Genomic DNA, 12,990 nt, shown 5'->3' with positions numbered 1-12,990 from the left:
GAGCTACTTGGCCTTCTGGCAGTACCAGTTCCTAAGGGCTTGTCTATATTGCACTAACTAGCCACAAAGCCCCTGCTTCCGCGCACTAAAAATTCCATAGTGTGATTTGACATACTGCTGTTTCATACTGGCTTGCTGTGCACTAAATCACGGTGTAGGCAAGCCCTTAGTGAAATAAAACTGCAGAGTATGTAGCAGTTAGGAGAGAATAGCACTTAACTGCTGGAAAATAACTTGTTCTTGGTCATGCCTAAGTGCCTGTGGCATGCAGTTGTCTCAAAAACTACCTGCCCTGGAGGAGTATTCTCTACATGGACTCCAGGCGAGCCTGCTTGCACTTCTGGATTGTACAAGTCCTATGAAACTCATTGTCTGAACAAAATAAGATGTTTCTGTATTACTTCAGGATTTGAAGCATTGATCAAGGACTTTTTAACAAAGTTTTAGGCTGAAGAAAGCCAAAGCACAAAACCCTCTGTTTAGTGATTTCAACCTAATCATCCTTGATTTCACTGTCTTTGGCTTCTGTTTCAAAGTGGTTTCCCTAATTTTCTTCTTTGCCTTCTCTAGTATCGGCTGGGACTTACTACTCACCCTGAACAATTCCTTCTGAACAATGTTGATGCAGACTCAAATGTGACTAGATGATTCCCTGAACTGCAGTAGCAAGAACAAAAACAATTTTGAAGCCCCTTTGTGCTGCGGAAAAGGATTTTCCTTACTTTTGGTTAGTTCAGAAACGGGTATGGTCAAGCATCAAGAATGATGGAAAGATTTCCTCCAAGAAGGAGCACGGGATAAAACCGACATCTGCAGAGGAGTGTCAGATGGAATCAACAGACATTGCACCTGACATCAGCCATGAAGGTTCTCATAGGACCAATGAAGAGCCAGAGTCAAACCAGTTCATAATATCACACACCCTATGGGTTTGTCTTCCCTTTAGGTACTCAAAATATTTTCTTTAATCCTTTTTTTAATTGTAAATTATTTGGGGAGTAAATTATAGATATTTTAATATCTTATTGATTTAGATCTAAACTTATTCCGCTTGGTGTTTCTTAGGCCAACTAAATGATGGGACACTAACATGTTTTCCAGCTTTTGGAAGATTGTCCAAATGAGTAATATTAAGATTTTACATTTGATTTTGAATCTCATTTATGAAGTACACTAAGGAGACTACACAATGAGGAATAATTAACTCAAAAGCATGGGCAGATTCTGAAGTGTAAATCCATTGGAGCCTAAGGAAGAAGCGTACAAAGCTTCTGTAAAATGCAGAGTATGTTCTGGGCATTCTCTTCCATTTCTGCTTCCTTCTCTCTAGAAACACCCTCCCTATCTGTCCAGGTACTTAGGTGCTTGGTTACTATAGCAATGAGTCCTATCATCTCAAACCTCTGTAGCCTCCACTGTGGCTATCTCAAGAGGTCTCCTACCAAGAGCATGGCAATCCTCACTTCCCTGCCCACCTCTTCTAAGCATCTGGCCAGCTCTTCAATAATGAGCTACTACTCTAGGATTTTATTTCAAGTGCTTGCCTTGCCCCCCCCCCCACAACTACATTGCTGACTGCTGCTTAGGAGATGGTAACTAAAGTGTAACTAAAATGGGAGGATAAAAAGAGTTTGTGCATTCAGTCTAACTTTGTTTTCTTTGTTATCGCATCCCAGCTTTTATTTGACTGACTGTGTTGAATTGCTTAATTCTCAATTTCAAAATGAGGCAATGCAAGTTTAGGTTTTACTCCTGACATCAGAGGTGGGGATCTATAGAATCCTTGGTTTAAGTACCTGTCTATACAGTTATAGGAGTGGACACTGCTCTTTTAAGAGTGCTCACCATGGAAAGTGCCTGTTAACTATTAAGTCCTGAAGAGGGACTGTGAAGAAATTCTTCATGTAGTTCTTCCAGCCATAAATGCAACTGAATAAATCCAAAAAACACAGAATGGGGGTAACTGTTCCTGGGACTAGCTTTTATCTGCTTATCTCAAATGGCATTGAACACGAGCTTTGCATTTTCCTGCCATTTCAAGAAGTCTTGAATGATTAGGATAATTTCTGAGAATTGGATGGTTCCAAACTCAGAGCTTGAGGCCATGATATTCTGGGTGGGAAAGTGTTTTGTTTTTTGTTTTTAAAAGGATAAATCTTTTGCAGTTGTGCTAAGAACCCTGAGGCAGGAACTGCCTTCACATGGAAGATGCCCTGAATTATATTTTTATATATGTCTATGTGGGCTCAGTTCTGAGGCATCTTATTTCTGTTTTTTAATTAAATCTCTTACCCATGAAGCATTTCTGTCCCTGTGTATTTGGCACTAATTTATTAAATATATTGATTACACTTTAACTTGAGCAAGAAGTTGCTCAGGTACATGATGGGGTGACTCCCTCCCTTCTCATCCTCCTGCATTAACACTGCCCCCAGTCCTCTGTCTGAGGTGTTGGTGAACACCATAAAGGGCTTGTCAAAGTCTGGGTTTGCCAGAACTGGGCCACTGAGCAGAGATGAACATGATGGAAGTCCAGACTGTCAAATAAATGTGTCAAATTCACTTTAGCTTTTTCTGTTCAGGCTTCATTTGCTTAAGAAATAATGCTGATATTCTTCAGATCAGATTACCCAGAAAGTTAATAACTTTCACTGGCTGTTTTCTGTACAAGAACAGACTGTACAGTATGAACAACTGCAAAAACTTGTGGCTATTACATGCGAGGGAAGTAAAACGCCCCCAGTGTGAGTACTGAATGCAATACACCAGAGGATATTCTCTGGCTCCAAACTGTAGAGAGACCCTAAAGTTTGGATTGAAGTGTAGCATGGGCAATGGTGTCCAAGTTTCCACCAGTTAATGTGGAAACACATGCTGTAAATGTTTTTGCAAAATGAGTCTTATTCGGATACTCTCTCTCACACTAAAGTTTTGTCTACACTACCACTTTTGTCAGTAAAACTTTTGTTGGTCAGGAGTGTGTAGAAGAAAAACCACACACCCCTGACCAACATCAGTTTCACTGGCAAAAGTGCTGGTGTGGACAGCACTATGTCAGCAGGAGAGCCTCTCCTGACAACATAGCTAATGCTGCTCATTGTGGGTGGTTTAATTATGCCAGCTGAAGAGCTGTCTCCTGCTGGCAAAGCACAGCTACACAGGAGACCTTACCGCTTGTACAGCAATGCCGCTGTAAGGCCTGTAGTGTAGACATAGCCTAAGTCTATTGCAGGTGGTACTTGCTTTTGTTTTTAGTAAATCCCATTACAATGTTACCCTTGGCCAGTGTGGATTAGGCATCTAGCAAGCTGGCCTAGTGTCATTTAGATACTGGGCTTCTGCTTGCTGCTGTAGCTACATACAAGGGACACTAAGGAACTTGGTTTAAGGCTGAGGAATAGTACCTCCTCAGCTGATTCCTTCTATAGGCAGGCTGGCTCTAGCCTTGGTCTCTACCCCAGTTGGTGCTAGCTGTAATTTGTTGCCATCTTTCCGTGTCAGGCAAGTCTCAGCCTGTACAGTAACTGAACCAGGAGTCCCTCTAATGTGTTATCTCTGGGGAGTTTTTAAATAGCTGCCAGAGCTTTTGTTTGCAAACACTTGCTTTAGTTGGAAGGAAGAGGCTCTTGTTGTAATCTCATTACTTGTATCACGTTAATCACTGCTGTGGTTTAGAGAGCATCTTTGTTAAACTGAGTCCGGCAGGTGAAGGTCTCAACAGCAATGACATGAAATATGCAGCAGGCCAAAGAGTAGTGACCCAGTATTTCATGGTGAGCACCTGTTCAAAATCTACTTATTGTAACTAAAACCATTGGCTTAAGCAAGTTGAAACATGAGTATTTTATTGTAACCAAGTGGGTTACACTATATATAAAGATTTAATAAATAAAACAGCATAAACAAACAGCAGCCTACTAAATATATTCGTACGAAACATTTAGACAACCAGCAGTGGTACAAGACATTCGACTATTCAGGTCTTCTGTTAACTGTCTACTGCCAACCCCAAAGAACAATCTTGTAATGCTCTCTTACCATACTGTAGCCCTCTTTCCTAACTAGGCTGCATGGGAGGAGTACTGCAACATTCTGAGCTTGATGTAGGTCGATGGCTGCCTCTGCCCTAGATAACAGGTCTCCTCCTTGCACAGTACTCTAGCTGGCAGGAAATGCTGAAACATTGATACTGACTGTGCTGTCAGTCACGATGAGTCTATTGCCTCTAGCATCATAGACATAGATATTGTGAGTTTAGGTATTGATCCCAACAGTTGGCTTTAGCATAGAGCAGCCATTCAATGGCAGAGCTAACAGAAGTCCTGGTGGTGATTACTTAAAATTTTTACAATGTTTACAGAGAGAAATTCTAAATAAATAATTCTGAACATATGCTTTCCTCTCCTGCTTGGTCCTATGGAGTTGGTTCACTTTTTGGCCCCATTCTTGATCTGAGGTTTAACGTAATCCTTATACATAGAGAAGAGAACACCTAACAAAAGAGAGCAGATACTGTTATCTATTGGTGTTTTTCATATGAAAGATAGTTCAGCAATTACTCTTCATGCAAACAGTTTTGCTTCTTTTCATTTAATTATAATGTCTGCAAAGAAGCACAGGTAAAATTATTCAGCAGTAAAAATGTCTTCTCTAAATATCCTAAAAAATAAGTGGTGCAAGGAGGTAACAGCTGGACATTAAATGGTCCAAGACATCCCAGTTTGAATACCTATATCATGAATCATGAGCTATAGTGATTTACAGAAGATATAGCTGTGAGCTTTGAAATGGGAGAATACTTGCTGAAAGTAGAGGTTAGTCAAGCAGCCTACGAGTAGGCTCACTACAATATGGGCAGAAGACTAACCCATCCACCCCTCAGAAAGAGGCTCAGCTATGGCAAAGGTATCTTAAAAAGGTCTCTGCACAAATCAGTATCTTACCTATTGTTATTGCTCCTACTACAAAGCCTTGTGCTGCAACTCTCATGTGAATGAGATGGACTGACATTTTCTGATCTCCTCTGTGTTTTAGCTTGTAGAGACCGTAGCCCACGACAGCAACAAAGCCTGCCATCCCTATGCATTCAGAAGGAGGGGGAAGTTCAATAAATTTGTACAACCAGAAAATGTAACTTTGGCTTAAAGAATGTCAGATATTATTCTAAGTAATACATGCCTTAAGCTAAAATCTACCAAATAGTGCATAGGGTGAGGAATCAGCATATTAAGGTTTGCAGAATCTGCCCCTTCTGACTTAAAAAACTAGTGTTTACCAAATGCTAAATTAGACATGCTGTTTGAACAAAGCATCCAACTTTCTGTACCAGGAAATGGTGGTTTTGTTCCCAAAACCATCTAGTATAGCTATAACCACACTCATATTATCTGACTTCTTTTCTTTCTGAAGTAGGGAAGGAAGCATCAGTTAGAGGTTTAATTTTATCTCTACCTTTTTTGCTTTTGAAGTGAAGTCAGGGCCTATAAATCACTTTCAATTACTTTTGTTATTTGGTATATAAATTGAACAACAATTATTCTTTTATCTTTCAATTAATCACCCCCACACTCTGCAAAAAAGCAAGCTGTATCATCGCAACCTGCTAAATTGACAACAGTGTATACAGATTATCCTGTGTTCATTTAGTCTGGTACATACAAATCACTTTACGGTTTAGAAGAGCTTCTGTTCTGACAGTCCTGCTGTTGCTGCTAAATGTTAGGGAAGCCTAATGAAGTTTGATGGATGAAACTTTGCCAGGCTTCTCCTTGCCTTTCCAGGTCTGCACAGTTCCTGAAAACCTAGTTTGTAGAAGGTACTATAGGAAGCTGCACAATTACACCTTTTAAAAAGACACCTTTTAAATGAAGGTTATAACAGACTTCCATCAGACTACTGATAAAGTAACAGCCACTTTTGCAACACATCTATACTCCAGTCTAGCCATCCTATTAGGATAGAGTACGATAGGCGACAGTGGAAGGAGAAAAACCTTTTCACACTATCAATTTTGCTGTTCCATGTTTAACTAGTGTAAATTTTAGCTATTTCTGGAAAAAATCCATTAATCTCCATTAATAACTGAAGAGATTATTTCTGAGGAAAAACAGGCCAGAATTATTACAATAAAACCCTGTCCACAGCACTCTGTGTGCACAGAAAGATTCAACTCACCTACAGGAACAAATGGAGAGTCTCTGGCTTTCCGTGTCAGTTTAGATACTTGACTGTCTTCTTCCTCCGCAGACCAGTGATCATCAGAAGACATTTCTCACGTCTAAAAACAAAACGGGGCTGACAATTCAAATCCAGAGATTCTTTCCTTCTCCGGTGTTTATTTGCTAAGGCACCACTTACTTATGAGACTCCCAGGTGTCAGAGCAGCTAACTTGCAAACTGATCGTGGTCGTACGTAAGCAGATTCCCTTTTTCTAGTTGTCGTTCATTTAATGCAATATCATCTGCTGCTTAATTTCATTTTAGAGGCCCTCTGGTTCCCTGTTAAGGGTTTTATTTTGGCATTACAATTGGGCTGGGTGAAGTTTGTCACTTATACCTGCTCAGTTCTCCAAAGGATAATTCAGCAGGACCTGCTCGGAAATGAAGTTTCCCCTTCGTAGCTGTATCTGTGGAATAAACACATACTTCATTCAAAAAAAAAATTGGATGTTCTAGAGACCCATTTCCCCTTCCCTAGAGAAGAAGAAAGGGGCAAATATAGTACCTAGCTGTAAAAAAGGGAATAAGGACAACCCAGGGACTTATAGACCAGTCAGCTCATATTCTGTATCTGGAAAAATAATGCAGGAAACAATCAATCAATTTGTAAGCATCTAGAAGAAAACAAGGTATCAGTTAACATGGATTTGTCAAGAACAAATTGAATCAAAATGAACTTAATATCTTTCTTTGACAGGGTAACAAGCCACGGGGAAGGAGTAGATGATACCTTGACTTTAGTAAGGTTTTTGATACTGTCGCTTGACCTTCTAATAAACAAACTAGAGAAATATAGCCTTGACAAACCTATGAGGTGGGTGCACAACTGGTTGGAAAATCGACTCAGGGAATAGTTATCAGTGTTTTCACAACCAGGCTGGAAGGGCATATCAAGTGGAGTCCTACAGAGATCTGTCCCAGGTCCAATTCTATTCAATATCTTCATAAATGATATTACTAATGAGATAGAAAGTACACTGATAAAGTTTGTGGACAATACCAAGGTGGGAGAGGTTGCAAGTACTTTGGAGGGCATGATTAGAATTCAAAATTATATTGACAAACTAGAGAAATGGTCTGACATAAACAGGATGAAATTCAATAGGCATAACTGCACAGTATCCCTGTTAGGAAGGAATAATCAATTGCACAAATAAAAAATGGGAAATGACTGTCTAGGAAGGAGTAGGGCAGAAAAGGATGAGTGGTTATAGTGGATCACAAAGTAAATAAGTCAACAATGTAATACTGTTGCAACAAACAAAACAAAAAAACATTGTAAGCAGTACATAAGAAGTAGTTCTTCCACTCCATTCCACACTGATAAGGCCTCAACTGCGGTATTCTGTCCAGTTCTGAGCACCACAGTTTGGGAAAGATGTGGACACAGTGGAGAAAGCCCATAGGAGAGCAACAAAAAATATTAAAGATCTAGAAAACATGACCTATAAGGAAAGACTGAAAAAATTGGATTGGTTTTGAAAAGAGAAGATGGGGGAGGGGAGGGAATGATAATTTTCAAGTAGGTAAAAGGTTGTTATGAAAAGGAGGGTGATAAATTGTTCTCATTATCCATTTAGGACAGGACAAGAAGGAATGGTCTTAAACTGAGCAAGGGAGATTTAGTTTAAACATTAGGAAATCTTCCTGTCAGGGTAGTGGAACAAATTACCTAGGGAGGTTAGATTTCAAGAACAGGTGAGACAAACACATGTCAGGGATGGTCCACATAATACTTAGTCCTATCTTAGTGCAGGGGCCTGAACCAGATGACTTATTGAGGCCCCCAGTACCCTCCCCCTATTGCCCTTCCCCCCTACAGCCACCCAGCATTCTCCCCCTCCCCACATTGCCCCTTCCCCTATAGCCCCTACCCCGTACAGCCCCCCCAGTATCCTCCTCCCCCCATTGCTGTCCCCCTTTACAACCCCCCAGTACCCTCCCACTATTCCCCCTTAGTACCACCCCCCTCCCCCATTGCTCTTTCCCCCTGTACAGCACCCCCAGTTCCCTCCCCCTATTGCCCCTACTGCCCACCAGCACCATCCCCTCCCTCTATTGCCCCTACAGCCCCCCCAGTATCCTCCCCCTCCCCCATTGCTCTGTCCCCCTGTACAGCCCCCCCAGTTCCCTCCCCCTATTGCCCCTACTGCCCACCAGCACCATCCCCTCCCTCTATTGCCCCTACAGCCCCCCCAGTATCCTCCCCCATTGCTCTGTCCCCCTGTACAGCCCCCCCAGTTCCCTCCCCTATTGCCCCTACCGCCCACCAGCACCATCCCCTCCCTCTATTGCCCCTACAGCCCCCCCAGTATCCTCCCCCTCCCCCAGTATCCTCCCCCTCCCCCATTGCTCTGTCCCCCTGTACAGCCCCCCCAGTTCCCTCCCCCTATTGCCCCTACTGCCCACCAGCACCATCCCCTCCCTCTATTGCCCCTACAGCCCCCCCAGTATCCTCCCCCTCCCCCATTGCTCTGGCCCCCTGTACAGCCCCCCCAGTTTCCTCCCCCTATTGCCCCTACTGCCCACCAGCACCATCCCCTCCCTCTATTGCCCCTACAGCCCCCCCAGTATCCTCCCCCATTGCTCTTTCCCCCTGTACAGCCCCCCCAGTTCCCTCCCCTATTGCCCCTACCTCCCACCAGCACCATCCCCTCCCTCTATTGCCCCTACAGCCCCCCATTGCTCTGTCCCCCTTTATAGCCCCTCTCGTACCCTCCCCCTCCCTCCATTCCTCTGCCCCCCTTTACAGGCCCCCCCCCTTGTTCTTTCCCCTCCCCCCGGGACCATCCTACACGCCACCCCAGCCCCGCCCCATTTCGCCGTTCCCCTGGCCCCGCCCACCAGCCGCACGAGCATGACTCAACCTCCGGCCAGCCGGCCGCACCTCCGGGCCAAAGCCGCACCCGCTTTGGCGTACGTCACACGAGGGCAGCCAATGGCCAGCGAGGCGGGGGAAGGGGGCGACGGGCGCTGTCGGGCGGCCACGGCTCGCGCTGCCTCAGAAACGGCGGGAAAGGCCGAGCCGCGCGCTGGCGTGGGCTCTGCCCGCGCGAGCGCGGGGCGGCGGGTGCGCCCCGGGGCTGCCCCCGCCCTAAGGCTAATAATCGAAGCTGCCCTAGTCAGGGGCCTCCCCTACCCCGGGCAGCTCGTCACGGGGCAGGGCTGCGCTGGCCAGGCCCACCTGAGAGCTAGACTAGGAGCCCCCCCGCCCTGTTATAAGGCCTGGCCCAGCTGCGACCTCACACAGACAGCAGCAGCTCGTGCAGTCAGGGTGACCAAACAGCAAGTGTGAAAAATCAGGACAGGGGGTGGGGCGGTAGCAGGAGCCTACATAAGAAAAAGACCCCAAAATCGGGAAGGTCCCTATAAAATCGGGACATCTGGTCACCCTACATGGAGTCCTCAGCTTAATTTCAGGACCCATTTCTCCCCCAGCCGATCACTAGGGTTTTTTTATGTCACAAAAACCGGCTCCTGTTATGGAAGATATTTATAGGCCCTCCCTCCCATGGCTGTAGGAGCTGAGAGTCTCGCTGTCCCCAATGCATTTAATCTCACAATGCCCCTAGGATGTAAAAAAGTGCTGATTTCACAGGTGGGAAACTGAGGCACGGGAAGACTGGAGCAGCTTGCTTAAGGTGAGGCAGGAAGTCTGTCCAGGCAGGGAACTGAAAATAAGCCTCCCAAGTCCTCTGCTTGCGCCCTAACCACTGGGCTGTTCTCCCTTCCAACCCTGAATGACTTCCACCTGGCTCAGCTGTTTCCTTGTCTGCAGGGAGAGCAGGGCTTGTATTGAGCTAGTGCCCTGTACCCATGCTCACCACCGGTGCCTGCAATTTTCTTTTGCGGGCCCTGTGGGAAGAAGGTAAGGAAGCAGGCACTTTTGTGGCTCCCGTGGCATCCCTGAGATTGGCTAAAAGGCTGTAAATATGCAGTGGTTGGAGCATCCTTCCATCAGGCAGAAAACATCTGTGTATGGTGCCTGGAAAAAGTGTGATTTTCAAAAATGGATATGGGTTTTTTTAAGGGGGGGGGGATGACAGTTTGGTTGTGGGGAAGAATAATAAAAATAACAGGAGGAAGGGAGCGTTTGAGCTGATTGCGGCTCTGTTGTATGGGTCAGGCTGCAAAAGATGCGGGGCTTTTTTGTTTGACCAAAGAAACCATTTCATGTGATGGGAACCTTTAATGAGAGGGACACAGCCCCCAAAATAACACAGCAGGGAGCTTGAAATGAGCTTTGTTGTACACCAGGCAATGTGGGCTACCTGTTAATAGTGAGAACATCTCCCCTCTCAACACCATCCCATTTGCAGTCAGGCATCAGCCCTGTGCAACTACTATAATAGCTTATGTGGAAAAGTAAAATGAGGAAAGTATTGAGGTAGAGTTAATATCTTTAATGCAATGCACGTTTGTTTTTTGTTTTTTGTTTTTTAAACCGATCACACCGCAGTTTTCGCTCTACGCTTCTCCCTTTCTCTCACCTCTGGTACCTGGCATATGATTTTCTGTAATCAGGTCCCTTTCTTCTCCACTCCTCTGCACCAGCTGCCCGATTCCCTTCTGCTTTGAACATTCCTTCCCCTGTGGAGGTTTCTGGTCCCATTGGCAACTCCTAGTTCCACTCCTGATGGTGGCTTGTGACTCCCCTTTCATCTCATCCTTCTCCTATGTAGCAGCCTCTCCTAATAGAGATGGCTAGGCTGGCTCCTCCTCCTTGTTTAAGCTGCTTTTATAGGCATTCAGGCAATGGGAAACGAGGAAAAGCCAGCACCCTGTGACTTTCCAACTCTCCGCAGACTACCAGCATGGACATACTCCATTTTACTTAACCAGTTTCACCATCATGTTCTGTAATAAACAGTGTGATATAAACACTAGGGTAGGAGTGTGTGGGGTAGAAGTAAATTTGATTATGATTGAGAGATCAAGCCTGTCTGGCTTAAATGTAGCTTTAGCCCATTCTTCACTGTCACTGATGATCCAAATTGTTGTTAAGGATAAATTTGGGTGATACTATGCCTGGTTTTACTGTTAGTGCACCTCCAGCAGGACACACATCAGTCACTAAAGAAAGCCCATTCACAGTGCTGTTCCAGCTGATACTTAAATGTCTGACTGATGTATTTAAAATGTTAACATGAACAAGATGACAGCAGTACAAGGAACATTCTGCCAGTAGTGATGACGGGATAATTAGCAATAACTCAGCAACCCAGAAGCAAAAAAACAACCACCCCCCGAATTTATTTTATTTAAAAGGTCTGAAAATGTTATCACTCCATATATATATATAGATATATATATATAGAGAGAGAGATACAATAATTAAATATTATTGAAGAACATTCACTGAATCAGGAAAGATGAGTTTGTCTGACACCTTTGGGAGTTCTCAGATTTAAGTACCACTCTAGATATATCCAAACACAGCAGCTGAAAGCACAGAAGTTATCCATATTTTACAACGATAAACGTATTGCAGAAAGGAAGATGTCCAGGAGGGGGAGCAGTTGACAAAGAATAGAGAGAAGAACATACATAGAAGAGAATCCTCACCTATGATTAATGAAATATTTATTCTCTGCCTGTGAACCATATGCTCGCACAGCTTCATCCTCAGAAAGCAGAGGAATTTGGTAGTGCAGATACTAAGAGGAGTTCTCTCTGTTATTATGACTTCCTAGAAAGTATTTCTGGCATAACTAAACACCTGCTGCTGTACCACCTCATACTGTGATTTTGTCTGCTCTTACAAGCGCTATCTTCCTCAAGGATAATGCTGCAGGAAGTGGGACTGGTGATTCAGTAGGTGTCAGTCTTCCCTCTGAGTGAGTACTGACCCAATGTCTCACCATGATGTTAGGGGACAATGCACTACTGGATATGCTGTTTTGGGTATGATGAACACTCAAGATCCTGATCGTTTGTTGTCATTAAAGATGACATGGCACATTTTTTTTACAGGAGCAGGTATGTGAACCCCGATGTCTTGTCTAAATTCCAGTGCAGCTAATTGAGAACATAAGAACGGCTATACTGGGTCAGACCAAAGGTCCATATAGCCCGGTATCCTGTCTTCCGACGGTAGCCAATGACGAGTGCTTCAGAGGGAATGAACAGATGAGGTAATCATCAAGTGATCCATCCCCTGCCGCCCATTCCCAGCTTCTGGCAAAGAGGCTAGGGACATAATCCCTTCCCATACTGACTAATAATTACATTCTGCCTGCCTAAATTTCTCTTGCAGTTTAGAGTAATGGCATTAGAATCAGACCCATAGGTATTTCACCCAATACACTGATGAATGATATAAGAAACTGCACCAGCCACATGGTCACATACATTTCCTTTAATCAAGGGCATTTTGTGCTCTTGTGCCAATGGATTTGGACTGCAAATATCTGAACCATGAGGGGAATCAGTTGCTGGATGCCAAATATCTGAACCATGTGGGTGGGGTTTAGAGGGATGTGTTGTTTTCCATCGGAACTAAATATGGTCTCACAGCGGAAACACTACATTGTGCCCCTAGAAGGACTGAACCTGTGATCACAGCTGAAGTTTCTGTTGAGTTTGAAGACATGAAAATATGAGTAGTAATAATTTTAGAGAAAAATATCTGAAATCTGCCAGTCAGGTTAGAGGTGGCTAGGTGGTAGAGTGGAAATTATTTGAATACCCCTTTTAAAAGATTTTACAACAGGTGCCCAGCAGGTGGCATCATCTCCTCAAACAGACTATAAAAAAATGGAATGTCAATCT

The 12,990-nt window shown here is 44.1% G+C and overlaps 2 protein-coding genes across 9 annotated transcripts in view; one reads left to right on the top strand and one right to left on the bottom strand.

Annotated features, from left to right (window-relative positions):
• SLC11A2 (solute carrier family 11 member 2) overlaps positions 1 to 1,642 on the top strand; it is a 44,277-nt gene extending 42,635 nt beyond the window's left edge. For all 4 annotated transcript variants that reach the window (XM_084610034.1, XM_084610031.1, XM_084610033.1 and 1 more), the window contains exon 17: positions 571 to 1,642. In XM_084610034.1, the coding sequence (XP_084466160.1) occupies positions 571 to 648 (78 nt within the window). In that variant the 3' untranslated portion in view covers positions 649 to 1,642. The remainder of the gene's footprint in view (positions 1 to 570) is intronic.
• Positions 1,643 to 2,442: 800 nt separating this feature from the next.
• On the bottom strand, positions 2,443 to 9,212 carry HIGD1C (HIG1 hypoxia inducible domain family member 1C). 5 transcript variants are annotated; one of them, XM_084610070.1, is made up of 5 exons: positions 9,087 to 9,212; positions 6,557 to 6,626; positions 6,175 to 6,277; positions 4,944 to 5,078; positions 2,443 to 4,492 (listed from the first exon to the last, which is right to left on the bottom strand). In XM_084610070.1, the coding sequence occupies exons 3-5, from the start codon at positions 6,266 to 6,268 to the stop codon at positions 4,428 to 4,430; spliced, it is 294 nt and encodes a 97-aa protein (XP_084466196.1). In that variant the 5' UTR covers positions 6,269 to 6,277; positions 6,557 to 6,626; positions 9,087 to 9,212; the 3' UTR covers positions 2,443 to 4,427. The 5 variants fall into 5 exon arrangements, with proteins under 5 accessions (XP_084466196.1, XP_084466198.1, XP_084466197.1 ...); XM_084610072.1 differs by having other exon boundaries at positions 9,107 to 9,182; XM_084610071.1 differs by having other exon boundaries at positions 9,064 to 9,173.
• Between the last annotated feature and the right edge of the window lie 3,778 nt (positions 9,213 to 12,990).

This window comes from Lepidochelys olivacea (genome assembly GCF_965140295.1).
Source record: "Lepidochelys olivacea isolate rLepOli2 genome assembly, chromosome: 20".
In the NCBI taxonomy this organism is placed as follows: Eukaryota; Metazoa; Chordata; order Testudines; family Cheloniidae; genus Lepidochelys; species Lepidochelys olivacea.
Note: the sequence above shows the minus strand (reverse complement) of the source record. Positions and strands in the feature narration are given on the sequence as shown.

Bases quoted from the DNA above. Each gene is read 5' to 3' on its own strand.
- HIGD1C (XM_084610070.1), bottom strand. From the start codon at position 6,268: ATGTCTTCTGATGATCACTGGTCTGCGGAGGAAGAAGACAGTCAAGTA. The intron at 5,079-6,174 runs GTGAGTTGAATC...CTGAATGCATAG, and splicing joins CTCTCCATTTGTTCCTGTAG to GGATGGCAGGCTTTGTTGCT. The intron at 4,493-4,943 runs GTAAGATACTGA...CTCTTTTGTTAG, and splicing joins AGTAGGAGCAATAACAATAG to GTGTTCTCTTCTCTATGTAT.